The sequence below is a fragment of the Drosophila mauritiana genome, chromosome 2L, assembly GCF_004382145.1.
Source record: "Drosophila mauritiana strain mau12 chromosome 2L, ASM438214v1, whole genome shotgun sequence".
Classification (NCBI taxonomy): domain Eukaryota; kingdom Metazoa; phylum Arthropoda; class Insecta; order Diptera; family Drosophilidae; genus Drosophila; species Drosophila mauritiana.
Window position 1 is genome coordinate 7587510 of NC_046667.1, and position 27405 is coordinate 7614914.

At 42.8% G+C, this 27405-nt stretch overlaps 5 protein-coding genes across 6 annotated transcripts; 2 read left to right on the plus strand and 3 right to left on the minus strand.

Annotated features, from left to right (window-relative positions):
• Window positions 1-1731: 1731 nt before the first annotated feature.
• Window positions 1732-2768, minus strand: LOC117142835 (adult cuticle protein 1). The gene is made up of 2 exons (XM_033307070.1): window positions 2716-2768; window positions 1732-2556 (listed from the first exon to the last, which is right to left on the minus strand). Exons 1-2 carry the CDS (start codon window positions 2719-2721, stop codon window positions 2131-2133), a joined length of 432 nt encoding a protein of 143 aa, XP_033162961.1. The 5' UTR covers window positions 2722-2768; the 3' UTR covers window positions 1732-2130.
• Window positions 2769-5183: 2415 nt separating this feature from the next.
• Window positions 5184-6097, minus strand: LOC117150817 (adult cuticle protein 1). Its single transcript, XM_033317877.1, has 2 exons — window positions 6014-6097; window positions 5184-5896 (listed from the first exon to the last, which is right to left on the minus strand). Exons 1-2 carry the CDS (start codon window positions 6017-6019, stop codon window positions 5474-5476), a joined length of 429 nt encoding a protein of 142 aa, XP_033173768.1. The 5' UTR covers window positions 6020-6097; the 3' UTR covers window positions 5184-5473.
• A 2450-nt stretch (window positions 6098-8547) lies between these two features.
• On the plus strand, window positions 8548-9150 carry LOC117148843 (ATP synthase subunit g, mitochondrial). Its single transcript, XM_033316501.1, has 2 exons — window positions 8548-8691; window positions 8748-9150. Exons 1-2 carry the CDS (start codon window positions 8652-8654, stop codon window positions 9029-9031), a joined length of 324 nt encoding a protein of 107 aa, XP_033172392.1. The 5' UTR covers window positions 8548-8651; the 3' UTR covers window positions 9032-9150.
• A 4226-nt stretch (window positions 9151-13376) lies between these two features.
• LOC117140739 (adult cuticle protein 1) lies at window positions 13377-14401 on the minus strand. Its single transcript, XM_033303819.1, has 2 exons — window positions 14338-14401; window positions 13377-14024 (listed from the first exon to the last, which is right to left on the minus strand). The coding sequence occupies exons 1-2, from the start codon at window positions 14389-14391 to the stop codon at window positions 13641-13643; spliced, it is 438 nt and encodes a 145-aa protein (XP_033159710.1). The 5' UTR covers window positions 14392-14401; the 3' UTR covers window positions 13377-13640.
• A 1010-nt stretch (window positions 14402-15411) lies between these two features.
• Window positions 15412-27083, plus strand: LOC117150670 (probable DNA double-strand break repair Rad50 ATPase). Of its 2 annotated transcripts, XM_033317669.1 has the most exons (8): window positions 15412-15625; window positions 15691-15779; window positions 23203-23353; window positions 24568-24702; window positions 24765-24955; window positions 25767-25913; window positions 25978-26377; window positions 26437-27080. In XM_033317669.1, the coding sequence occupies exons 1-8, from the start codon at window positions 15566-15568 to the stop codon at window positions 26587-26589; spliced, it is 1326 nt and encodes a 441-aa protein (XP_033173560.1). In that variant the 5' UTR covers window positions 15412-15565; the 3' UTR covers window positions 26590-27080. The 2 variants fall into 2 exon arrangements, with proteins under 2 accessions (XP_033173560.1, XP_033173561.1); XM_033317670.1 differs by lacking the exons at window positions 15412-15625; window positions 15691-15779 and adding an exon at window positions 17504-18132 and having other exon boundaries at window positions 26437-27083.
• Window positions 27084-27405: the final 322 nt, after the last annotated feature.

A 27405-nucleotide genomic window follows, 5' to 3' on the forward strand; every position in this document is an offset into this window, starting at 1 on the left:
GAGTAGAAACACAGCCAGATAGTCGCCGAATGTCAGGCGAATGCGAATGTTGCTGTTGCGACCGTTGATGTTGCTTCTGTTGCTGTGTTACTGCAGATGTTGTGCTGTCTCTTATCGCAGCCGCTGCTGTGTGCTACTTTTACTCTTCGGGAGAAATGCGAAGAGTGACAGAAAGAAAGAGCAACAGCTATTGGTTAATTTTTTAAATGCTGTGTGTTGGAAAGAAGTTATATTGAATCTGAAAAAACACATAAGCTATCATAATCAGATTTTATAGATTATGTGTATTAATAATAATAATAAGACCCTTTCTTTATTAGAACTGGAACATTTAACAATGAATATCCTAACTTTATATAGTGGTTTATATTTTAAAACATATTCTACCAAAATTAATATGGATTACTAACGGTACATATAGCTTGTTAAGCTATTCAACTATTCAGTATGTCAAATCGATTTCGAATTAAGCTATGTTTTTTGTACCAACAAATTGCTTTCGATTATAACATTAAATTAAGTGGTAATTATTTAACCCATGTCGTATCAATTTTCTAAATTGCATATAGGAACGATCATAAGAGCACGCCAAATTCGTATTGACCCCTGCGACTTCTGTGTGATTTTCTCTTTGCCGGTCAATTACCGGCTATTGCCAAAACGAAGCCCAGTAGGAAATTTCTTGCCATTTTCAAGTCGGACTCCAAGTAAGGGGAGACTGTCGACACGATTGACGCTTGACTCTTGGCCGCCGGCGTACAATAAATCATTGCAGTCAGTTCAATACAGCAGATTTAATCGCAAGACATTGCAGAGAAAAAAAAATTAAATCATGTTAGAAAAATAATGCAAATAATATATTTTACGGGTATTACATAAATTTTGAGGTAGAGCATAGATGTTTGATAAGCATATACACTTATATAATGTATAATAATTAAAATTAATTTTTTTTATCAATTTTCTTCACAGTTCTTTTCAGTGTATTTAAAAGGAGGTGTGGTGAGAAAAAGTTGAAGGAAGTTCGAGGGGCACTGTTATTGATACACTGACGCATTTCATTCAACGGCCAAATGCGGCAACAAAAGCGAAACTAGAAACATGAAAAACAAGCGCGAGACTTTGTAAACCGCTGTTGGAACTCAAAGTGGGAAAAATAAAAAAGGGGCTGGCAAAGTGGGAGGGGAAAATCACGCAACAGCTGGTCTCTGCTATAGCAAATCGAAAGATATAGGGGGTAAGGAAGGGAGGGGTGCCGCAGTTGATTCCATTTGATTTGTGGCTGCGTTTCGTTGGGGACTTTGCGCATGCGCATGAACTTGACATTTCAGCATTCGATCTGATGGCTTTGCTCTAATCACACTTTATTACGGAGGAAGGGGTTGCATGCAAACAGCGTAGTGTCAATTTGAGGCAATGAGTCAATTAATTGTATTCGGAGGCGTAAATATGCAATGATAATAGATTGAGAGCGAACGGGCTTTGTATACTAATCGTATGTGCCTGGGGGAATTTGTCAGGCAACAACTATTTATTTTAATCGCTTGACCAAAACATACTTTGTATACTTACATTTAAAGCTTTAAATAAAGCTTTATCAAACGAATAATAATTATTACAAAATGAGGAACTATGCCATTTGTATTATTTCGTAAACATTTTATTATTGATGCAATAATGCTAATTAGTCACAATAGTTTTTACACATTTCCCAAAATAAAACGTTCATACTTTAGTTACATTTTCTTTATTGGCAAGATGTACAAGCATTTCCTTCCAGAATGCACTTGGCATTCCATTCGAAGGAAAACTTGTGGGGGGTTTTTCACAGGATGCTTGGAAAATGTATGCTAAATAAATAGGTAAGCGAGAGAAATAGACAACCACAAACGTGGCCGGGTGCTTAGGTTGGAAAGAAATTTTGATGACTCCGTCTTTTGGGACAGGTATGAAAGGATCCTGTTCAGGTGCTAGGTGCGAGTACCCTGTCTATATATGTCTATATATACAATGTATTTACAAAACAGTGTTGATGGGTGTCTCCAGTTCGATAGGGGGACCCCATCAATGGCAGTATCCGTGGCAGAGGCAATGGTTCGATCGGCATAGGGATTCAAGGCAGTAACCTCCTTACAAGGTTCCGGGTGCGGGAGCGGCATTGATGGAGGCCACCGACTGGATGTGTCCGGCCAGAGGAGCGGTGTGGATAGCACCACGGGTCTGGGCAGTGTAGACGCCGCTGTGGGCCACTGGGGCCACGACGACGGAGGGAGCATGAGCAGCAACCACAGCGGGAGCATGGGCAGCAACCACGGCAGGAGCATGGGCAGCAACCACGGCAGGAGCGGCGGCGTGAATCGCTGCCGGAGGCCACGAAGCCACGTTCACGGCGGCGGGCCAGTGGGCGGCGGGCACGGCCCAGGGAGAGGCCACCACAGCGGGTCCGGAAACGGCGGTGTAGGACAGTCCATGTCCAGCCACCTGGGACAGCAGGGGGATCACAGACGACTGCACGCCCATGGCGAGGGCCAAGGTGAAGATAACGACGACGGCGAACTGTATAATGCAAAACATATTGTATAGTTAGTTTTAAAGTAATTTGATTTGCTTTAGGATCTTGGAGTCTTAGGATTAAAACTTCCTTGTTGAATTACTAATATTAAGCTCAATCCATTATATGTTGTTGTATCAGGATAAATCCGTTTGATAACTCACTTTCATGGTGCTGTTTGTGGGTTTTTGGGTTGCGCTCTGGTTGAACTCTTGTTCTGAACTGATCTGTCAACGGAGCTGCCGGCCAGTTTTATACCCCACTGCTGACCACATCAGCGATAGAAAACCGCCAAGTCGGAGGGTTCATGAAAGTGAGAGTTCACACACCATGACACGGTGGACACGGCTGACACTGCTCCGCATGCATATGATCAGCTCTAATGACATGCCTCGGATCTGAACGGATCGTATCGGTTCGGATCGGATCAAACGGCTATGTTGAACGCCTTCAAAGCGGCTGTGTTCAAGAACTAGTTCTACACCTACTTTGTTATTATCTTATTGTACTAATCGATTTACGTACATTTATTTCCTAAAGAAGAACAAAAAAAAATGAAGAGAGAGTTGTGATTAGAAGTTAAGTTGCCTAATTTGTATCTTTAAGCTGTGGTTTTTAACAATAACCCACTCAAAATGATCTTACTCGATGGTGAACCACTGTTTCCGCACCACTCAAACTTGCACCAACACAGCACAGAAATGCATTCTCCGTGAGTGTGTTTCCATCTCCGTGGCCATGTGGGTCCAACTGTCTAAGTGAATGGCCCAACCCACTTTTCAGCTGCAGTTCCGGTAAGTTGATTTTCACTCCATCACACCGCCACTTTAATTACTTAATTGTTGTTTGTGCGCGATTAGCATTTCAGTATGATTTATAACACGATTCCAATTATGGAGCGATACGTATCCTGTATAAGGCCGGCTAATATCTGATTTATGTGTCTTAAGGGTTAATGATATGCGAGGAACAGCCCACTACATCGATCGATTGAAATATAATTATGGGAATATTAAAAGCTGAAATATAATAAACCATTTACATAGAACAGAACAGCAAATCTGTTTTTATTATATATAAAAGTTAATAGTAAAATATTAAGCCTAATATATAAAAAAAATTATAATCAATTGGACTAGTGTAACTATTTTATATTCGAATCGAAGAGACAAAAGTTAGCCATTACTGTGTTTATGCGATGAACTTTTCACGCATTTTGTTTCCTGACATTGACAAATTCGTTTAGCCATAAGCCAATTGTTGGCTTATAAATCAACAAAATCTTGCAATTAACACAGCTGAAAGGCATTCCAGGTTAATCCGCTTTTCCAGGCTATTTCCCTAATTATTTCCACCTCCGATTACCTAATGGAATCGACATTGCGCAACATTCAATTGTCTGAAATGGGTCTGGAGCGTGGGTTTCTGCCGCCTGGAACAGCCCACATAAATATATCGCAAACCCATTAGGTGCCGCAATTAAGTCAGACTTTAGTGCAAATTCAACCCAGCAAAGACAATTCAATTATGCCGAAAAAGAACTGCATGAGGGAAAAAACTCGTTTCGATGGCAATGTGGGTGAGATCGATCGAGTCTTGGCCAAATCTCTGAGACACCAAAAAAGTTCAAGTTGAATTCTTTCGGTGCGATGATAATCTGTAATTAGCGACTACTATAATTTACCACATGTGCCAATTATTTTCTTGTACCAAAAGCCCAGGTGCTGACTAAAATTGAAACTTGGTCTCTGTGCGATCTGTAATTAGCGCTAAGCGTTTGCATAATTAAGCATACGCCCTGTGGCCCAATACGTGGACATGAGCTGGCTCTGTACCAATTAACTCGATCCAATGACCATTGGCCCCCGGCTTGACTACCGTTCAGCTGTGGCCGATAGTACTAGTACCAAGCAAATTAGGACTGTCACTATAATAATAGACACTTAAAGACAAAGACACATTTGATCTAGACATTCTTGGCAGATATGAAATCAATTGAACAATTTGTCGGCTTTTCAAGGTCGAGCAGGTGCAAACTAAAGACCCAAGGTTATAATTAACTAATATGTAGTTTATGATCTAGACTTATTTAATGAGAGCTAAACAATCATACAAATATGGGATTGTTTGAGGTTGTCTAAGTAATGGATTAAAACATTAAACATCTTGGCATATCGTACAAAAAAAGTATCAAGATATCTAGCATACATAGCTAAATTTTACATTGGATTGTATTTAAAAACGAAACACAACTCATGCATGAGATGAAATTAAACCTGAAATGTACATTAATGGATACTTTTATCTTTCGTTTCAGAAGAATCTCAGTTATATAGTTGTAACTATTTAAGAGAAGCCCGTTTGTTTTAACCCCATTTTTGCAAAAACACAATATTTATGTCGTATAAAAAACGCTGATTGCTTTTATTTATAACGCTTTCGTCAATCTTTACATTGTTGCAGATTACTAGATTACAATGGGATATTTACAGGTTGACAGGGCATATCTAGGGCGATATGCAAGATAGTGATAGATATAAGAAGCATATAGTGATAGATGTAAAGAAGAGGAAGACAGGATAGCAGATGGGAAGTATTGAAAGAGTTCTCAAAAAATAAAATTAACATGCTGTCGTTTGTTGGTTTGTTGTAGTTGTTGTAATTGCTGTTGGACTTATATATTGCTGAGTGCGTTGGGAAATGTCCAGAGGATATGGACATGGACCCAAGATCAGGATCGTGTTCGTATCTGGGGGGGGACTAAGAGCGGTGTGCTTAACAATAAGTGTACAGAGAGAGATGGGTATTCATCCGGTTGGAGTAGTCGTGGGAAGTCGCTGAAGCAGGTGGAGATCAGTGTAACTGCCATCCATCCGCTCCGTTTGGCATCGGTTTGGGTATGGTTTATCCATCACTCCCGACTTACAGAGTTCCGGGGGCAGGGGCCACGTTCACGGAGGTGGCGGAGTTGATGTGTCCGGCGAGGGGAGCGGTGTGGATGGCACCTCGGGTCTTGGCCACATAGACGCCCTCATGGCCATGGCCGGCGGCGAGACCGGGTCCCTGGGCCAGGTTGATTCCGGGAACAGCAGCGCCGTGCCATCCGGCACCGGTCAGACCCCAGGGAGCAGCGCTGGCATGGACGGCAACGGCGGCAGGGGCACCCCAGGGAGCACCGTTCCAGGCGCCGTTCCAGGCACCGTTCCAGGCACCATTCCAGGCTCCGTTCCACAAACCGGCTCCATGGGCCACGGGGCTCACATAGGACACACCGGGAGCGATCTGGGCCCACGAGGCATGAGCTCCAGCCAGGGCGCACACGAACATGACTACGGCAACGGCGAACTGGAAAACGGATTAGGTACCGAAATTAGTTAGATCACGAGGATAATGCTTTAGAAACTCTTGAAAATTTTCAAAAGGTTTTTGAAAATTTTAGAACACTCCTGCCAATGTCCTCACCTTCATGTTGTTTGTTTGGGGTGGGTTTTGAAGTTGGGTTGTTGAAGGAGAAGTGCTTGTTGAATACTCAGCGAACGAGTTGATTCTGATTTCGACTACCAAATTGTGGCAACTTATATACGAAAAACGCGGCGCGGACTTTGCTTCGCTTTTCCAAATCCAAAACCGAAACCTGCCCCCCAAGTCAAGAAAATATATATCAAAATGCGCGCAGAGAGGCGAATGGCGCGAGAGACTCTGCTCTAGAGACGTCGACGCCCAAGCCCAAGTCTCGGGCAGAATTGGAGTACCCATACCCACTGTGGTAGATCCGCTCCGGGTTTTGGCCTTTCACTGCCCAGCTGCTCGAAGATCTCTGCCTTGGGTGCTGCTTCCCGTTCCCCCTTCCCGCCAACCATTAAGCTGACCACCACCCCCTAAGCCACACCCCTCTCCACAAGGAAAAAGGGGCGGCGGGCGTCAATGATTGCGCAAATTACCACAGTCTAGCTTCTGCAGATGGAAACATATAAAAACACAACATAAGTCATAAATAGTGTGTCCTTAACGAAAGCTCCCAACTCAAAAGTTAAGCCTTTTAAGTTACCAATTTACTTAATTACATTCTATATGTTCTTCCCACTTTTTAAGTATTGTTCGAGCTTAAGCCAAATGCATTTATTGAAGCTTGACTGTATTAACAAGAATTTACAGCCGAGGGTGCAACACAAACACACATAAACATAAGCGTAGATATTGAGCCGACACAATCGGCTGGCTCCATCGGCGGCTTGAAAATTGCCACAAACACCAAATTATATTGATAAAGCACAAACACATTTAAAAAGTCATAAGCATGTGGCCCAAAGCATTCAGTTTGCAATGGCACAGACCAAAAGTTTCTGCTGCATTAGCTTTCAGAATTCTTTGTTGCAATTATATAATTCGCTGGTATCGGTGTGTGTGTGTGTGTGTGTGTGTGCTTGGCTTGCAGCATGGGGCACGGAATTTGTGTACAGTAAACTAAAGTAAAATAAAGTCGCGTGCCTACACTGCAATAACAATTACTTTGCCCCAAGGCGGACTCAGAAGTTAGCCCCTGCAATGACTAAATCAATGCAATAATATTAATTGAGCTTTAAATGCCAAAAAGTTAGTCAGCCGTTAAAATCATTCTAGAATGGGTTGTTAGCTTATTTCACCGAACAATCAGCGTTTAAACCCTTAAAAAGAGCAATTAAATGTTGGTAACCTATTTCAAAATCGCCTAATGGCCAGAAAATATTTCACTTATCATAAAAAAGTTATAGATAATAAATATTAAACTTATGTTTGCCAACTTTTGACAGTATTGGTTTTGCCCAAGAAATGATTTCAAATATACAAATGAGATTTAGTATAAATTTAAAAATCTTTTAAAACCATCCACTTTCTAAAAGAATTTTAAGACTCAGTGACGTCAGCAAGGCCGTGACTTTCAGTCGCAAATTCCAGAGCACTGGAATTTTTCGCAGTGCTTTAAATAAACAATTAGCCTCTGCAGTTTCGCCTTGTTTTCGCTGCCCGCTGCTCCGCCAAAAATAGGAAGGCAATTCTCGTATTGTGGCGGGGCAACGCCCAAGAATAAATATAATCAAAGGCTGTCAGCATTGGCAAACAATAAAAATGCAAAAAAGCAGAATGAATTGGTGGACTACATTTCCATGTTTGGGGCACTTGGCTAAAAAACGCCCGGCGAATTGCAGCCTCAACTTGAAATCGTCATGGACATGCAGATCAAAAAGCTGGCCACGTTTTGTTTTTCCAAAGACTTGGGTCAGAGTGTCAAACTGGTCAAATGTGAGACTGAAACCATTTAGAGGACAGCTGCAGCGAAAAATATATGCGATCCCATTAATCACAAGCAATATGATTATGCATAGGGCCCGCAACGGGTATTGGTGGAATGTCATACTCGTCTAACTGGCGCAATTAGATCAACTATGCGAATAAAAAACAAGAGCAATTTTCATTTGAAGAACGGGCCCTTCACCTCGACTCCATTAGAGCTTCATTAGCAAAAGCGGCTGGCCTAAAACATGCATTATATGGCCAACCAATTCCATTGAACTGATGACGAAAGACCCAGCGTTTTATTGCACATTTTGAGATTTTCATTTCGATGACCGGCCGACACAATACTGGCCAATTTTTTTAGGGCGTGCTCCGTCTTTCTATTCTACTTTTTAGCCATTGTTTCGGCTTGGCAAGTGGGCGGGGCGCTCTAGTAATAACCATCTTGTCGGTTTGGTAATGATTGGTCAGTTTATCGCCCGCAAATCGCATAATTGGCGCAGGTTGTTTTCGACCAGGCCGCAATTATGCAAATTTTCCAAACACATTTACCTGGCACTGCTTCTGAATAGAAAATGAACCAGCTCTTAAAAAAAATAAAATTGTATCACATTTTGTGCATTTTTTTTTTTGGCAAGGACATAAATCGTGCAGTGTGTGGTAGCCTTTTAACATGCCTAAAATCGAATAGATAGGAACCCTTTGCTTAAAAGTCAAATCATTTTTGAAAGCTTTCAGTTTGATAACTTTGTACGAGAACCTTGCGACGTAAATTTGTGAAATTTTCAGAAACTTGCATTTCTTGTTTTATTTTTCTACCAACAAAATGAGTCAATTGGTTGCCAAGGCGAAGACCCTAGTAAACAGTAAGATGCGCACTTCTAGTCTGGCCAAAACGAAATCACATTATGGTATTACGCAGAAATGATTGTGGCAGCACGTCCGCAGCTCGATGAATTCTGGAAGTATGCCAAGGTGGAGCTGACACCGCCACTGCCCGCTGATTTCCAGAAGCTGAAGCAGACCGCTGAGTCCGCCAAGTTGGCCTCCAAGAAGGATATGAAGGGGCAGCTGAAGAAGTCCGGACTTTCGCAGGTGACCGTCGGTGAGGCCTGGCTAAATGTGCTGGTCACCGTGGAGGTGATTACCTGGTTCTACATGGGCGAGGTCATCGGTCGTCGTCACTTTGTCGGCTACAAGGTTTAGAAATAGCAGATATGCTATTCTCCTTATGTTTTTGTGTTGTATGCAAATGGCCCAGTGCATTTATACCGTTTTTATGTGGCCAGGTGCACTGAATAAAGGTGCATTATCAGCTTTACAATCATGGGCGCAGCTGTTTATATTGTCTTTTCCCTATAAATTCGCTTTATGTTCTCGTTCTGTCGTAAACCTCATATACAGCTCAATTTATATCCTGTATGATATTCATTTTAGAAAGTTTAATGGGTTAAGTGGTAAGATATCACAAATTTCATAACTTTTGCATGTGGCAAGTAAAGTTTAGTGCTTCCCAATGTATTTGCATACATACATTCCCAGTGACCAGGTGCACAGCATGTGAGCTCCCACTCCGTCATTTAGCAGTGCCCCGCCTCGAATTCCGGATAGCCAATGGCCCGGCATGAGCAACGTGCTCATGGCAGATCTAAGTCTCGCTGAGCTGGCATTGATCTTGGACACGGAGTTCTCATATTCCGCCCCGAAGCGAGTGCGCAGGCGTCCGAGCGGCAAAGCGTTGGGTTCCTAAGGCGGCACGACAGCGGACACGGGCGGCAGTCCGGTCAAGTGGCATAAATCAGATTGACGCCGTGGCAGTTGCACAAGCCAAACAATGGCAACCAACGTGTGCCCCAAACAAAATGGAATGTACGGGTAAGGTATGTAGCTGTATTACAAATAACTTTAAAAGACACATTGAAATAATAGTATGAACAAAAGACAAACTTTTAAATTAAAATTTTTGTTAGATCAGTATATCTAGTTTGAATTTTCCTAAATCTTAGCATTATAATTATAACTTCAGTATTTATTTGTCTGACTGTATATCAAATTTAAGCGCTTGTCCCAATTTTAATGGCATTTTAATAACAAAGCATGCCTGCTGGCACCGAGCAGCAGGCTTTGTTGCAATATCACCGCCCGATTGCATCATGCTAAGGCTTATATGCTGGGTCCTTATCACAACTACCCGAACGACTACGCCCACTTTTGGTCAGATGGATTCGAATTCCGTATTAAAAACGCATAAACAGAATGAAACTAATTGGCTAGAGGAGAAGGGCGGTTATCGGCTAGTGGGGGGAAATCAATGTTAGCCACGCTTGAATTCAATTTGGCGGCTGCCGATTGTTGCAACTTGTGGCTGGCAACGTGGTAGTGGCAACAAGGTGGATACACAGTGGGGTGGGCTTTTTTTTGCCAGCCGGCGAATTTGGTTTGCAGCATTTGGTAACCAGCAGCATTTCCACCCACACCGCCAACACCTCTGGCCTGCTGCTCATTATTTAATTTGGTTTTCATACACTATGTGTGAATCTAACAACAGCGGTTCACCTGGCACACCTATAATGTTCAATTTGAAGACTTGAGAATGTCAATGGTTGTGAAACAAAAAGAATTGGAGACCTACAAAGTATTTAAGAACTTAATAAATTAATGTGCTTGTCAATTTTAAATTTTATAAATAAATAAAAATAAAAGCAAGGTTTATTTTGGTAAGGTCATCTAGTGGTCGACTAGACAGTTACGTATTTAGTTTTAATTGTTCGATCTAAATTAATTTAACTAGCCTGCATAGGCAATCACACTCGGACTCTGGCAAGGAATTTTTGAATTTTCGAGTGGGTGGCCTCCAAAAGGCTGATTTTTTGTTTTAAATCGGACCGAGAGGCGCAAATGATGCAATTGCAATCGTAACGTAATCAATTGGTCAAGTATTGCCCCGTTAACCGTTAGCTGGCGATCAAGATCTGCGGTTAATTAATCCAATTACAATTAGCATGCTAAGCGGACTCCTAATGGTCATTAAGAGAATGCAATAATTAACCACTTTAGTGGTCGCGGTTGTCACTACACAACTGTCACAACTAACAAAGAGCTTAGCCACACAATTGTTGCTAATTCAACGAGTTCTATATGAGCAGTTTATGGCCTGGTTAGTGTGTTCGTGACGTTAGCAAGTGGTTGGCGGAATTTCTGGGCTGTGGGCCGCCTTTTTTCCTGCATATTTTCCTTTTGCCATCCAGCTGCTGCCACGAAAAATCACAGAAATCTGAACGAGTGTGTGCAACAAGTTTGTTTGCCGCTCATGCAACCCGCCAGATACTTGTCGCTCACTCGACTGCGAGTATTTGGCTACAGGTTGCAAACTGCCGGCCGAACTATATTTAGGCCACCAACCAGTTGTGGGTGCGGATAAGAAAGCCGTGCCGTTGTAGTGTTACGAAATCCATCCAGCAATGGAGCGGTATATCTTTTTATTTTTGCCAAATGGATTGCAAGTGTCCACGGGAAAAACGCCCTGTTCTGATCGATTCTGCGGAATGAATCACTCGACTGCAGAACTGGCTCTCGATCCTTCGCCGGAACACTGACCTTATTCAACAACTCATCGCCCACACGAAAGTGGATGGCTTAAATTATGTAATGGCTATATACACTTGCAAAAATATCTGTATGTTGACTCAAAAATAAGTGCACTTTTTATTCACACCTGCTCCATAAAGGTGCTGTGGCATTTTTATATGCTCTTTATTGCCTATAAAACTAAAGCGGATATGGCTAATTTTCAAGCAATAAACAATCTATTTGGGACAACTTTTTATTACTTTTAAGTTAATCAACTTATAATAAATATTTAAATTTAGTATTTGTTTATATAAGATTACAAAATTTATGACGCTAACATTCTTTACATGTAATTAAATTGCACAGAAGTAGCTTGCCAAGGTATTTAATTTGCTTTTTGTTTAACTGCAACAATTTATTGCTTAAAATAGTTTATTATATAAATAATGATTTGAGATGCAAATTGGCAAACTTAATTCCCGTGTAGGTACCAGAAGTGATCACCCAAAAGTGAACTGCCTTCGCCTTGCCAACGAATGAAGTGCGAATTGCGTAGAGACCACAAATAAAAGCAAATCCAACGCAGTGGGCCAAGTTGAACTCGATTCTGCGTAGAAACCAGAAACAGCTAAGTGCGTTCGGCTCAAGTGCAGTGAACCCGTTCGAAGCAGGAAGCCGCAAAGTGCGTAAACTTGAACTTGGCAAAGGGGGCTGGGGGTGTGGCGGTTTAAGCCAACTTGCATTCGGTAGCCGCGTCATGCGTTCTTTGGTTTTGCGTGCACGCAGCAGCCGCCGATCGAGTTAAGCCCACTTGCGGCCAGCAAAAGAAAACAAAAAGTGAATGGCTGGGTCTAGATTTATGGCCAATTGCCATGGGGCTTGGCTGCCGACACGACACTAAACAACGCGGCAAAATGTTTCGCTGCCGTTTGCTTAGCTGCCACTTGGCCCCCCGCCCCACCACTGAGTCGACTCCCCATTCCCCATTCCCCATCCCCTTTCTTGGCCTCACGTTTCGCCGGCAATTGACACTTTTATTGAAAGCCCAGGCATTTTTCGCTTATCATGTTTTCCGTCAAGTCTATTTTCGGTCAAAATGTTGGGGCATTAAGCCAGTAGTTAATATTTTTGTATTGAATTCACAATATGGGATACCCTGAAAATTACAATGTCTTCTTTTATTATAAAAAGAGAAAGAACGCTATTTCATCAACTATCAGATACCCATTACTCAGTTAACTCACAACGAGAAAGTTCGACCATTTTTTTGGCATATCGATTTATATTTAATATAAATTGTAATTTACTATCCATATATTTCCCTAGACAACATATAGTCCTATATATCCCATCGGAATCGGGTCCATCGCCTAACGGGTTTCAGGGGTCTACAGTGGGCGTTAAGGCGGATTTGATCTGAACCGCATTACTTTGCATGGGCATTACTTAACTCCATCGCGGCCATATCAAGTTTGTGCACATTTTTCTATTAATAATTGCAAGTGCGAGTGTGCGGCGATCAAGGCAAACCGCCCCTGCTCCAGATCGAGCAGTACTCTCGTTTTCAGTTCAGAGACCAGTTCGGTTCGACGGCAGTTTGTACTATGAGCTGGCAACAAAGTTGTCCAGCTGCCGAGCAACTGCGTCTCGTTTCTGGAGCGGCTTTTTGTCAACGCCCCTGCTGTAGCGCCGGTCTGAGGCCCCGGAATTGATTAATTACTGGCATCGGTAATCGGCCATCGATCGAGATTGTTTTAAGCCATTTAGCTGTCCAATGTTTGCTGCACTTGAAGGCGTGGGAGTTGGGCTAAGGGTGGGGCTTCTAATTGCCGTTCAAAAGGTGAGTCGATCCCATGGTAATTGCGTAAGAAGAATTGTTACAAATTATTCTTCTGGGACCACGATCTAGATACATCTGCTAATGGCATTTAAATAGTTACTTCAGCATGCGCTAGCAACCGTAAATAAAACTCCTTTCAACTGTTTTAATAACATTTTTTTTATTCAAAAAGAAACAAATTTCCATGTGACAACAGCGGGGTGGATAAATAAAGACCAGAGAGTGTAGCGGAAAGCGATAGACTGGATAGGATTGACTTAGATTGCTGAAGAAACGAGAACCCAACGGGAACTCAGTGGAGGAAAGACCTTTCGGTAACTTAAAAAAACCAAAAAATGTGGTAAAGATGCGAGCAAGTGGCGGTCAGGATCGATGTAGGGGTAATCCAGAAGTCCTTTCAGGTGATTACCAGGTGCCTGGTGCGGGTTCCAGGTTCACGGAGGCAGCGGACTGCACATGTCCGGGCAAAGGAGCCACATGGACAGCTCCACGGGTCTTGGCCACATAGCTGGCCTCCGGAGCGGCGACGGCCACCACGGCGGGGGCGTGGGCAGCAACCACAGCGGCGGGAACGGGAGCGGCAACCACCGCTGGTCCTGACTGGATGAGCACGGGTCCGGCTGGGGACAGGGCCAGGGGAACGGCAGCGGGAACCGCAGATGCCTGGATGGCCACCGAACCGGCGACGGCGGGTGCACCGACCACCAGACCGTGGGCGGAGGTCAGGAGAGGCACCACCGAGCTGTTGACACCCCAGGCCAAAGCGAACAGGACTACGACAACGGCGAACTGGAAAGAGGAATCTTGATTTAGATGCGAACTCAGGTACTATGATAAATATAACTTATTTGTAGTATATTTTACTTTTGGAGTTTCTCTGAATGGAGTCGTAATGTGTTTAGTTAGAAACTAAAGATCAGCAATCTGATTTTAATTTATGGTATGTATAACTGAATAATGATCTTTTAAGAATACTTTTGCAGAATTCCAATTCGTATAGAAAAAGAAAATAAATCCCTTCGTGTTGTCCTTTTAATCTACTTATACAACACTAGTTGTACTTGGACTAAGCTCCAGTTATCCGATATCCCTTCAATCTCACCTTCATGTTGGCTTTTGTGATCTCAGTGACGCTTGAAACGAAACTAACTGACATCTGCCCGTTGGCCAAGTGCTTTTATAGCTCCGATCCATAATTCCATTTAGCATATAAGGCCAGTTCTCGGTTCGATCAGCCATGTGTATGTTTGCTGCACAAATGCGGAAACTGGCCCAGAGAACAAACCACGTAATACCTCCAGCCCCAACCCCTTGACCTTCCCGAATCAATATCCACAATTCATTGACGACAATTCAAGTGCGCGACAATTAGCCACGCCGGTTGACATGACGAAAACAAGACTGGTCTCATTTGATTCGGCCAATCCATAACCATGACTTCAATCTGTATATGATATACTCTAAAGCCATGTCTCGGGTGCCCCTAACAACAATGGATAGGCAAATTACAAGCCACCGCAGCACCACTGTGCCTCTGTACCACCATCGCCCCACACACATTCAGCACCACTGGCTGTCCATTTAAATTTCATCAGCAGAATGTAATTAAATTCACTTCGGTAAGCTCGCCCAGAAATTAATGTGCCGGCCGCCAGTTCTCGGCAAACTGATCCATTTTGGTCACCGACTCTAGATCTCTCGATTGCATTAGCATATCACTAATGCCAGCCAACGCCAACATATGTTCAGGAATACCATATAAAAATCTGAGTCCATAAGTAGGAAACAATTTTCCTACCAATATTACCAAACCTTTTAAAAATATAAGGAAAATTACATTTTGTTTAAAATATATTTTAGTTTAATATTTAAAAATAAAATAGTGGTTTATAATTTAATACATTTTAAGTTATACCCTTTTTGTAGAGTAATCCGCAATTGTATATATAAAATATATTTATTGATTCCATTAAGAAACGATAAGTAAATCAAACCACTTTCGCTTTTAAGTCGGGAAGCAATTCTACGTAATAAATTACAAAACATTTGAATATCAATAAAGATTGTCATAACCTAAAATTTTTATAAATAAGAGCTGTTCATTTGTAGGCTAAATTTTCGTAAAATTAAAAATTTAACAACACTATTCCTTTCATTTAAAAGTCAATTAAAGGTTTTGTCAAAGCAAAATCTTCAGTCAGTATACACAAATAACTAATTCCGTTTCAACCAAGCATAATTTATATTTTCAAGTACTATACTTGATGTGAAGAACTTCCTCTGAGAAGCAGAATCAGGCTTGGTTCTAGAAAGGATTCGGAGGATTCAAAATGGCACGCCTGGTGTTTACGGAGAAAGATCACAATGCATACGATCCCAAAAAGTATAAGGTAACAACTGCCGACTACTGTCCATAAAATGAGCAATAATCTCCAACTTTTATGTTCATCCAAAGGTGGTGCACAAGAACCACTGGCGACAGGTGAGCCTGCTGCTGCAGCCTTCCAACAAGAAGTGGTGGGAGGATCCCGATGTCATTGTTGCGTGAGTAGAGAACATTGAGCCACCAGCACAGTGGGCGGTGGGTGGTGGGGAAGTGGCAGTGGTTGGCACACGTGTGTCAGAATTCATTGCCGTCAAGTGCTTTTCGTGCTGTTTATGGTTACACTGAGAGAAATTCTTAGTATTTTGCATCAAATGAATAGGATTCAGAACTTAATCATCTTGAGTTAAGAAGTGTAAAAATACAAATGTATATCTTTAAAGAAGTACCTTAAAAATACGAAAATCCTTGCCAAAATTTGGTTCTTTTCTCCTGTGCACTCGAGTTGGCCAATTGTTGGGTTCAGTGGCTCTGACACTGATTGGCGCCAATGCAGTGCGCTGCCATTCAATTAAGATTCTTGGCCACAGCCGCAGCCATAATATTTTATTGCATCCATCAAATTGTCAGACTTACACATAAAGTATTGGCCTGCCACACCCAGAAATATTTCCATGGCAATTAAATGTGCGATGGGGAAATATTCGCACTCAATTGCATCACATCGTCTGATAAGATTATTTATCACCAGTCCATAAACTAATCCTTGGCCAAAAAATCTTCCTCGGCTTGAGTGGGTGGTGCTAATTTCCGGACAACGTTCAGTCACGCGATGCTAACGAAGCCTTTGATAGATGGCTCAACTTCTCGAATGCAAATGAACACCCAGGGGAGCGAGGGGGAGCAAGTGCAGCCATCAGCTGTCGGCGAAACTTTGGCAAGTAATTGGTGAACAGGAGTGATGGAAACGGGAAATTGGCTTGGTTATTCTCACTGGGTCGTCGGAAAACTCACGTTTCGCGGGTTGACTTACCTTTTTGGGGCGCTAAAGACGGGAGTTGTGTGGCCCCAAGGTTAAGATCCTTGCCAGATATGGGGTAAATTGAAATTGAGCGGACTATGTCCTTTAGAAAACTGCGCACTTTTGAGCATGTATAAAACAACTAGAGGGGGTAAAGTACAAATATAAGGGTTCTTAAATGATCTTAAATGAAAGTACTAAATAGCCCCAGATAATTATGCAGCAAACATTTGTTGAGTATCCTTTGAAGATGCATTTGTAAGTCAATAGAAGAAAAATCAATTGTAATGTATTCAATTTACTATTAAATTGCTATCTTAGTAGAGAATCCAGTAGAACCCTCCCTATGTAGCGGAGTTACCCTTCGAAATGGGGCTAATGTCAAAACAGTGTGTGGTGGGGAAATCCATTGGGCTACCCCCCGCTCCATTAGCACGGGCTTCACTTGCCTTTTGTCTGGGCTGCGTATCCACAATGATGCGAGGTGCCAGGAGGCGAGGGCCCACCCAAAAACAATCGCGAACGGGGTAATGAAAAGGCATTTGGGTGTGGGCAAAAAATACCATATAATACACCAATGCAATGCCGACACTTTGCGTGTTCAATAAAAAGGAAAGCGGCGGCAGGCGGAAAACGGTGTCAGTGCGAGGACAACGAAGAAGGAAAGTACTTAAGCGGCGCGTCACTCAATCAGAATGATATTATTTTTAATGGCGCAAAATGGATACAATAAACAGAGCGAGTACGAGCGCGTGGCTGCCACGCAACGAACACGCCGACGGTGGTGGCTATGATCCCACCTAGAATCAGAATCACCACCAGAATCGTGTGCGATGGTGGCCATATAAAGTTCGGTCGTCGCAGGATGAGGACGAAGTTTTAAACGGAATCGGAAACTTAATTACATTTCAATTTGGGCCTAAACAAACTGTTCCGCATATGTCACTCACGGCCGTGAAGTCTGATGCCGCCGGGATCGGAGTGGTGGGCGTGGGCAGAACTGTTGCACTATCCGATTCGCGAGAGTGGGCACCCCCGCCGCCGGGCAACCGATGTGCCACAGTGACTATGCTCCTGGCCCAGCGGATTGCACGCAACGCTTGCTGGTCAGTCGACGAGGAGCCCTCGTACAGTGCGAACAAGATGAACGTCTGGCAAACGCTGGAGTATCTCTCGGGGCTGAGTCTGCGTAAGAAGTACAACTACGAGGGCTTCTCGGACACCCAGAATGTGATCAGAACGCTCACGCCATCCTGGCGGCGCGATAGTTTTGCCGAGAAGGCCAAGGCCGAGGAACTGACTGGCGGAGCTGCTGCCTCGACGGTCAAGTACCCCGATGAGCGCTCCTCGAGTGCTCCCATCATTGCCATCCAGGATCCGGGCATAAGTACCAGCTTCCAGAGCAGTGATAACGTCGCCTTCGGCGTCCGTTCCAAGGCGAAAAGTCCATCTGGTCTTCGCAGGAAAAATCGCAGCCGGAAGCGTAATACTCCGCAGCTAGATCCCGAGTACGCTCTCTCGCCGGAGGATCTGCAGGACCTAGTCAAGTGCAAGTAAGAATAATCCAAGAGACTTTAATTTCACTAAAAGTTTAGCTTAAACGGGAACTCTGTTTTCGCACAGTGTGTCTACTTCAATTTATAATTATAAATAAGAAGCTATTTATTTGATCCGCTTCAAAAGAAATATCACTTAAAAATACTGAAGTCATTTTTCTAACTGTAACAATCATAAAAGCTTTTTGCAAAGCTTACCAGAAACAAAAACCATTGTGGGATATACAGAGGTGGTCAAAAGTATTTACACAACGAGCTTTTTTTTCAATTAGTTGACAATTGAAAAAAAAGCTCGTTGTGTAAATACTTTTGACCACCTCTGTAATAAAACGATATCCAATACTCAAACCCTTGATTAGAATTCATATGAATTGGCATTGCAATACTTGCCTTTCATAAATATACATATTATAGTGCCCAAATATGTTAAAAAAAAAATCACAAAATTTAAAAAAATTCATCTTATTCCATATTTTCTGTGTCACAACCAATATGAAGTGAATGACAGCATGCAAAATGGAATTGAAAGCACAAAAACATAGATTATGTTGCGACCTCCAGTCGAGAGAAAAATGCCACCAATGAAACTAGCAATGCTGGTAAACAAAACTAACAGAAATTGAAAATGACGGCAGCGGGAAAGTGCATTTATATTCCACCGAAGGTTACACACTAAGATTCTCAGATTCTCCAAGTTATTGCTTGGGGCTCTTTGGACACGAATCGCGATGCCGGAAGACGTTGCAATTAAAGTTGGCGGAGCAGGTGAAGGCGACCATCGTAGAAGTGGGCGGACCGGAAATCAAATGACTTGCTGACGGCCTGCAAATGTGAATGGCATTAGTGCTGACATTTTTGGTTCACAAATTTCAATTATTTTAAAATCATGAACATGAACTATCAACTTGGAAATCATTTATTTTCTAAAATAATGAAGTAAAACATGAGCACAGCATGTTTTGCATTGTTTGGTCTTGGCGTGATCTCTATAAAGGCATCTCTGGCTAACACATAATGCAAGAACCAATGGCATCACACAGGCAATGCCAAAGTTGAAATTTCGAACGTATTGGCCAACAAGAAATAAATGAAACCACCCAACCCACCGGTGACTCCAACTCGATACAAAGTGTTTGCTCAATTTCCGCGCTACGAGTCGATTAGAGGAAATTATTGTATGTCTCGTTGGCATGAAACGCGGTCATAAAGCGAAATTGTTATCTGGTTTCACGGTAATGTGAGACTGCCTTCCACCACCCGCGGAATATCCAGCTCCCCATCCACTGCCCCCCTTTGGAAGCCATCCATTGAGAAGTAGCCCGCCATTCCCTTGCGGAAAACTTTTACTCAGTGGTTCCGTGCTTAGACAAAGGGACACGGAAAAACGAGATCTAACGGTTAAATAAACACCGACAGTTGTTGGCCAAAAGCAAAGGACTAAGGGAAAATCCGAGAGTGAAATGGTTAGAACGAAACTGGCTTTTCAGTTCCCACGACACCTCAGAGTGGAAACCTTCAAAACTATTTCAATACTTTGGCTCTGAATGTCTGTTCAATTGAGTTATATTCTTGGGATGGTAAAAAGTGCAGAGTGAAGTAATGATCACATTAAAAGTCTGTTGGAGGTATCATAAATAAGGACGTGGCAACAGTTTCTCATCATCTATAGCTTATCTCTGATTTGTTGGACTCCACTTGTTAGGGAAACTCCGACTATCACATATCCTGTACTCAACGATAGCATCATACCCACCATGTTTAAAAACAATACTTAAGTATTCCCATTTGTCAGATTGACTTTGACCAAAACCTTAAACTGTTGAGCCCAAACCCACTGTCGAAGCTCACAAATCTTGAGCATTGCGCATTGGAAACTTGTTGACACACTACGCTGTCAAAATATTGACATTGGTGTCGTGTCATTACGCCTAGCATTAAATGCTTTAACATGCGATGTGTGTGCCACACAGGACTCGAATACCGATTCGGATTCCGATCCGGAATCGGATTTGGAATCGGGGTTCTGGTGCCAACGCCTAGAAGTCGTAAGACGCTGGGGAGCAAAGGTAAAAAGTGGGTTAGTACATTTTGTTCCACGTGCCACTCGACGCCACACACACGTGTGTGTCAACAACAAAGGACGAGGAGCGGCAGCCCAAGGAATCGAGTCCTGTGAAAAGGGCGCCACATTCGCCGGTTGACTTTGTCGAGTTCGGGTGAAAGTTCCGCAGGTTGTGTTCCCGCTCGAATTGGTGCGAAAATGAGGGAATAAAGTGAACACCTTCTGCTTTCCTCACCTGTTATGGCTGGAAAATATTTAAGGGGAAAGAGGAGTAAAAAACCGATGTCAATGATGAAGATCAATGTAGAGGACGACTTCCTCATCGACTTTGTGCAATGCACTCTGGAACCGGAGGAGAGGTAAAAGCAAGAATTTAAATATTTTTGGGTTAGGAAAGGGAATTTGTTAAGCTGATTTAAATATGAATGAAAGCTTATTATCTTATAATTATTTTATCCGATGAGCGGTTTTATTATAGGCCAATCGGAATCACATTTCAATATCAACCAGCAGCACTCCTGCTACAACCATATTTATTTCCCCAACTACGTGTTGCAATTATCAATTTTAATGGCCAAATGGCAAAAGACATAAATGTCAACGCTTTGGCAAATTTATGCACGTCCCTGGCATTAATTAGCGTTGCACCCTTGCAGGAGCTGAAGTCCTGCTTCCTGCTCCTTGCTCAACAACCCTGCATCCTTGGTTTTTATGGCTCCTCTTCAATAGCCGATGACAGGAAACGGCAAGTCAAGGGTGTAAACTAATATGGTTCCTTGGTACGCTGCAAAATGCCGCTAATTAAGTCATAAATGTAATCAATGGGACTTTTCCACTCTGACACATTACGCCTATAAGAAAAAAGGAGTAATAGGGGGTTCTGGAAGAAGTGTTATTTATGATTGAACCGAGGAAAATAAATAAAACGAAATACAAAATAAGTGCAATTAAAGATTATCAAGCCAAACTATGACTTCGAGATACAAAAATCGGAAGCTGCAAAGATTACACCATCATAATGCTGAATGTGGTAAACGAATTCTGCTATAAAGCCATCGATTCCCATATAGTCTGGCATATATAACCACCCAATAAATCATATTCATTGCACAGCACTTACGGAATAAAGGAACCAACAAAAGCGATTACAAAAAGAAATAGACCCTTTTTAATGCGTTATTGAGCCGACTAGTGCCGCAAATGGCCAAAAGCAATCGGATATGCGCGTTAACCCACTCGGCGCCCACATACTACGCCCCAGCAAAAATGGGTTAATGCCAGGGGAATCTCCCAGGTGGGTGAGCCGTAAATCATGGCCCGCCCGAACAATCGTGACAGCGGCGGATGCGACCGTTGCAAATGTCACGGGAGTTGCACTCGGGAAGTTTCGCGGAAGTTGCAATAAAAAGATGTGAACTATCGCAGGAACTATTACAAACGAAGGGGTTTGCTTGTTTATGGCGAGCGGGTCATAAATTGAGGCTTGCAACTTGGGGATTTTCTAGGGCACAGACATGACAGACGGATTTCTTGCCGCAACCCCTTGGCCGACGGGGCGTATACGTAATTTATGCATGTAGCATGTGACATGAGCCGGGTTATTGATACGACGACAACACCCATTGATGTCCTGAAATTTCATTATCAATGTCAATGCCAACTGGGGAAGGATTTTACTTTCCTCACCTGCTTGTGATTGAAAATTGATTGAATTGAACTTTGATGACTTTGAACTATTGCCAGTTACGATTTTCATGGAAACATCAAAGACAACATTGTATCTGTTAAAAATGTGTTAGTCAGTTTGAATTGAACGATTTTTTTATTGGGTGCTTGAGGAGGCACAGCCATCATGACTCCGATCCAAGGTACCCCACAAGAAAGCCCCCAAATAACAACAATCCCTATAAACTAACCCATCTAATTGTCAACTAAACGACAAGCATTAACAAGGACTGACTAATCCCACGATGAATTTCGAAATCCGCATGGCACGAGTACGGTCTTATGTTTGTTAGATGAGTACAAAAGTCTCATGACCTGCCCGCATTAAGTTGCTTTATAGCATGTAGAAATAAAATACCTATTTACCATATAGAACCGCAAAAAGAAAGAAGAAAGCAGGACCATGTGAGCCATTGCTAAAAAGCCTAGCGAAAGTCTGAAAGTCTGACAAGCCGAGACAGTCTTCCCCCGCCTTGCCCACCGCTCATCCATGAATCCGGGCAGCGCAGCTCCACCTCCTCCGATGGATTCCCTACAATACGTCCCCATCCTGCCCTGCATGTCTAACATTACGCCAAAAAAAAAAATTGGGGTGCTGGAAGGTGAGGTTTATATGGTTGTTGTTAGTCTTGTTGGCTGGTGTGCATATCACGTGAAAAATATAAGAAAAAGTTGGAAGAACAGTGGGTCATATCAAGTCATATCCTTGCTTAATATATGATTCCATAAATATGATACCAGCTTTTATGTTTTGTGTAAAATGCAGATCTATGAAGATCTATTATAATATATGTTTTCTAGCTATATTCTAAGTTTTTCTTAAATCTCATAACTTTCATAAAAGCCAACTTGCCTTGGCCCATTGTGTTGGGAGCGGAGAAGTTGGAGAACGACTTCTTGTCCTTGTGTTGTCGGTTTCGGGTGTTTGGCAACCAAAATAATACACTGGCGGCAGTTGGCAAACGCAGCGAGTGAAAAGCGCTATAGAAACAGGCCGAGAATGCGGCCCGACCTCATTCGTTACCAACAGTTACAAGCGCTAAAACGCCTTCAGCGGACGACCCATGTGGGATTTTCCCACCTAGGTGTGGGTAAGTGTGGTGTGGGGAGGTGGTGAAGGTTGTGCCCGTAATTAAGCGCAGAATTTACTGACTTACATTTGGGTAGAGCCATTAACATTGACTTGTCTCCCATTTGTTCTTTTCATTATGATTGCACACTTTTGTTCCATATCTCCACCAGAATTTTCCGCTCACCTTGCTCCAACTTTTCCGTTCCAGTTTCAATTTGCCGCGCATTAGCGCCCGCCTGGAGCGTCTGATGGGCACCAATGTGGTCAAGCTGACGGACCGGAGCTACATGAAGGAGCTGCGGGAACGGATCGACGAGGATTACCGCAAACAGCTGCTGTCCCGCATTCGCGCCCGGGAGGTAAGAATGTATACTTGCTTTTGGAGGCTCTAATCCGGGCGACCCAATTAGCCCCTAAGAATCCAAACACAAATGTGACCAATTTGCTTGGCTGGTAATTTAATTTTCATAAAGTTTAGAAAGGGGAAAATATGGGGCGAGAGTCCTAAACAAATTTGTCGCCAGGGAGAGTCACGTAGAACATCTATCTCCGAGGGTGAGACACCGCCTTTTGATGGACTAACCCAGTCGATATCTTAAATATATCGCTATTCAACAAATCTGGTTATTATTATTTCCTTCTCGAAACCATTTTCATGTTATTATTGCTTATGTTTCTATTTTCTTTTAGTTTTTAAGACCTTAGCACCGGTATCTTAAAGTCCATAGCTGTGTATCTTACACCATTGACTGGCTTACCCTTTTCAAGTTTCCCTTTTCACGGGAGCGCAGCGAAAGTGTCCCAAAGTTTTTCAATGACGCCGACACCGCCTACTTATTCTCTGTTTTCCAAGGGGGTGGGGCCAGGAGGCCAAAGCACAAACAATTGATTCCAATGAGCCTCCGACATGAAAATGGCAAATCCAAGCCGTCAAAGTAATAAAAATTAGACCAAAAGCCGAGTGGAAGGCACGGGGAGAGATAGCAAAAGTTGCCCTTTATGTCGGTGAGACATGCGAGTCTTCAAAACTATGAAGTACAAAGTGCTTCACTGCGGATACGAATACTTAGAGATCTGTCTGTCTGTCCGATGTGTCCTTAAATGCAATTGCAGTTTGAACTGAAGTTTGAAATGATACACAGTGCCTATGAAGTAAAGTTTTTTGACGCTTCCGATTGCATTTCCCTAGTCATTAGAGCGCAATGCGCCAAAAAGAAAAAAATATAAACTAAAAACAGATGAAAGGTGTCTGGTAGTGTTGATGGGGTCTAGAAAATTGATATTTTGGGAACACCACAAACTTTGTCTTAGCCCCAAAAATGTGTAAACCACAAAGGGGCTTATACAAACCACTCACACTTCGCCACATTTTGCTTTCATATCAACCACAGACTAGCAGCTAATAAAGTTCAAACATTATTCTTAGGGCAACGGCTTGTTGTGGCATCAAACGGTATTATTGGTTAGGAAAAATTATTTCTGACTGGGTTTTATTACAAATTTAATTTCACTGCATAACATATTTACTAAGAACTAACGTTAGTATATTAAATACTTTGATTGTTGCTTGCAGTTAAAAGAAGTGGAGCGCGAACGTATGCTGATTATCGAGGGCAAGTCAGATGTGATACCAGACGAACTGGCCGACGATCCCATATTCATGGTCAACAAAGATGCCAACATGGAGATCCAAAAGGAGCGCTCCAAGGTGGGCTTGATTCCCGACTAGACATCAGTTTCGTTTTAACCCCTTTTTTTAATGCCAAACAGCTGAAGACCGCTCGCGAGAAGAACGCGGAGCGTTTGAAGCTGCAGGGCGTGAAATGGGAACGGGAGAGGCTTCAACATGCCGCCAAGGAAGCCGAACTGCTGGCCAAGAAACGCGAGCGGCAGCGCCAACAGAAACTGCTGGTGGAGCAGTACAGGACCGAGGATGCGGAGAGGGGAATGGATCTGCTGCGGTAAGTAACTTAAACTCCGGCGCCATTAAATGCCGGCAAAATTAAAAATGAATAACAATACATTATTCCTTGCTGACGCTCGGCGTCTTCTGGCGAAGCTTTTTATCCCCAACGAGTTGGGGAAACACAAAAAAAAGAGGGGGGCACTGCATGTATTGTAAAAAGATGAACCCACTGGCTTAAACGGCCTTCGGTGGGGGTGGAAAAATGTGGGTGGCGACAGAGAAATTCCAGCAAATCATAGACTGAGGTTAAATGCTCTAAGTTCCAGGAAAAGTTTTATTGTAAAAGAAAGGAAAACTAACACAAATTCTTGGAAAAAAAGAACTTCAAATGCAGACTATTGTTTTCCATTTAAATGCATTCAAATATTGTGATTCTGAAGAACATTCCCTTTTAGCGGAGTACATTCCGTTTTATTTGCTGAGGCAATAATAATAAATTTCATTAGGCGGCTCTAATAATTCGCACCATAAAAGTTTATAAATAGATGAGCTAAATATTTTTATTGCTGCTCATAAAAATTACCAAAAATAACACTTCACAACTATGTGTTATCAATAACTCTTTGAAATAGTTCACAAAATTGGTAACGTTTGTTCAGGTGAATATTCAACTCTGTATGTGTTTCAAAAACCATTGTGTCCTTCGAAGAAAGGGTATCGCCAAATGATGATAAAAACGTTTCCTTTCCCAAGGCGCAATCTTAAACCCTGTTTCTTACTTCGCCATTAATATGCATGAGTTGAATGTTTAGTGAGTTCGCTTCAGAATGGAGGCTAATGAAAGGAAAACTTCCCCACTTTTCCAGCATCGAAAACGAAGACTGGCGGGAGTGCGAAAAGAGCCTGAAGGAGTTCCTCGAACAGGAGCGTGCCAAAATGAAGGAGCGTTCGCTGCGCATATCCCAGCCCTACTCCTCGGATCCCCAGGATATACAGAATATAGTCAAGGCCAGGTGGGGATTATACATGTTAATATGTTACTGCTTTGATATAAACAAATATGCTGCCCATAATTAGGCAAAAGTTCCGGGAGACCGAGCTGCGTATTCGCAATCAGCTGGAGGACAAGCTAAAGGATGTCAAACTGGCGGTCACCACTCAACAGCTAACCGAACTTATCGAGGATGCCCATCGTTCCAGCGGGGAGATCATCATGCCACAAGAACCTTCAATGGAGGACGATGACTTCGAAGGCGGCGCAGTGCACTCCAAATATCTGGACGATGCCACCGATGTCTCCGAGGAGACGGTGATCAGCGAGGATGCCATCAGCCTGACGCTGGCCAAGCAGCAGTACGCCGAGGAACTGGAGGCCGAGATGGAGGACGAGTTCAATCGAGGTCTGCTCATCTCCAAGCAGCAGTACGACCAGCTGCGCTTCGAGGATGAGAAGATCGTGGCGCTCAGGAATGCCAAGGTGGGTCCATCAAAATGTTCATATTAATTTGTATTTTTATACCAATATGTTTCTATCAGGATATTCGCGAGCTGTATCAACTGGCCGAGGAGATCATCATGGGTGAGAACTACGTGGAGGCACCGGAGGAGTGCGAGGAGGAGGCGGTGGTGGAGGAGCCGGACCTCGAAATCACCTCGGACCACGATGCCCTGGAGCCAGCCAATGCCTAATGAGAAACTATAGAATGAATCCCTTTTTTTACGTTCGGTGGACAGCGGCTGCACCAGTTTTTAGCGAGTTCTACAATATTTGGCAAAATATTTGGTTTCCCATCCATGGGAGTCCAGATATTTCACCAAATTGTGCAAACATCAGTTAGGCTGGGGTACACACAATTTGTTAAACGTCGGAAGAGGAAACTGTCACTCAATCTCAGCGTTTAGGTTGATAACTTGATAACTGACAATAGGGTTTAATTAAAGCTGTAACGACGTGATTGTGCCCACATGACAACAATAATAAAGCGGCCGAAAAATCCAAAAACAAACGCGTGAGTCAATTGCACATTTCACGCGCCAACACCCGACAAGTATGCTACAAATATTTGCCCAGCGATACGGATATGCGTACGGGAATGATAGATATGCGGGCCAAGTAGTGTTCTGAAAACCGAATCCTCGAAAGAAGATTATACAGAAAACTAATTTGTTAAATGATAAGCTACGCTGAGTTTTCATGTGTATAATGATTTTTGAATAAAGATTTATTTTAACTTAAATATTAACTTTTACAAATAAATGCATATGATGTTCCATGTTTCATATATATTGTATATCATTTTCATTATTACTCCATAAGAAATATATTTGTTATATATGTTTCCGTTTTCCAGAACTCCAACCACAAATCTCAGAGTAATTAGCTGCGCTAATTTGTTTATCATTTTTGTTTGGCACGTCGGCACATGGCGAGATTGCATGTGCCAAACCAGAAGGGCGTGACGCATTTGGATGAATCGGTGGCCATTTGGGTGAGTGGACTTCGGG

What these genes read in the sequence shown, in the direction of transcription:
- LOC117148843 (XM_033316501.1), top strand. Translation starts at nt 8,652, where the DNA reads ATGAGTCAATTGGTTGCCAAGGCGAAGACCCTAGTAAACA. An exon ending in GGCGAAGACCCTAGTAAACA is followed by an intron (nt 8,692 to 8,747) that starts GTAAGATGCGCA and finishes GGTATTACGCAG; the next exon opens with AAATGATTGTGGCAGCACGT.
- LOC117140739 (XM_033303819.1), bottom strand. Translation starts at nt 14,391, where the DNA reads ATGTCAGTTAGTTTCGTTTCAAGCGTCACTGAGATCACAAAAGCCAAC. An exon ending in TCACAAAAGCCAACATGAAG is followed by an intron (nt 14,025 to 14,337) that starts GTGAGATTGAAG and finishes TCCTCTTTCCAG; the next exon opens with TTCGCCGTTGTCGTAGTCCT.
- LOC117150670 (XM_033317670.1), top strand. Translation starts at nt 17,519, where the DNA reads ATGTCACTCACGGCCGTGAAGTCTGATGCCGCCGGGATCGGAGTGGTG. An exon ending in AGGGGAATGGATCTGCTGCG is followed by an intron (nt 24,956 to 25,766) that starts GTAAGTAACTTA and finishes CCACTTTTCCAG; the next exon opens with CATCGAAAACGAAGACTGGC. An exon ending in TGGCGCTCAGGAATGCCAAG is followed by an intron (nt 26,378 to 26,436) that starts GTGGGTCCATCA and finishes TGTTTCTATCAG; the next exon opens with GATATTCGCGAGCTGTATCA.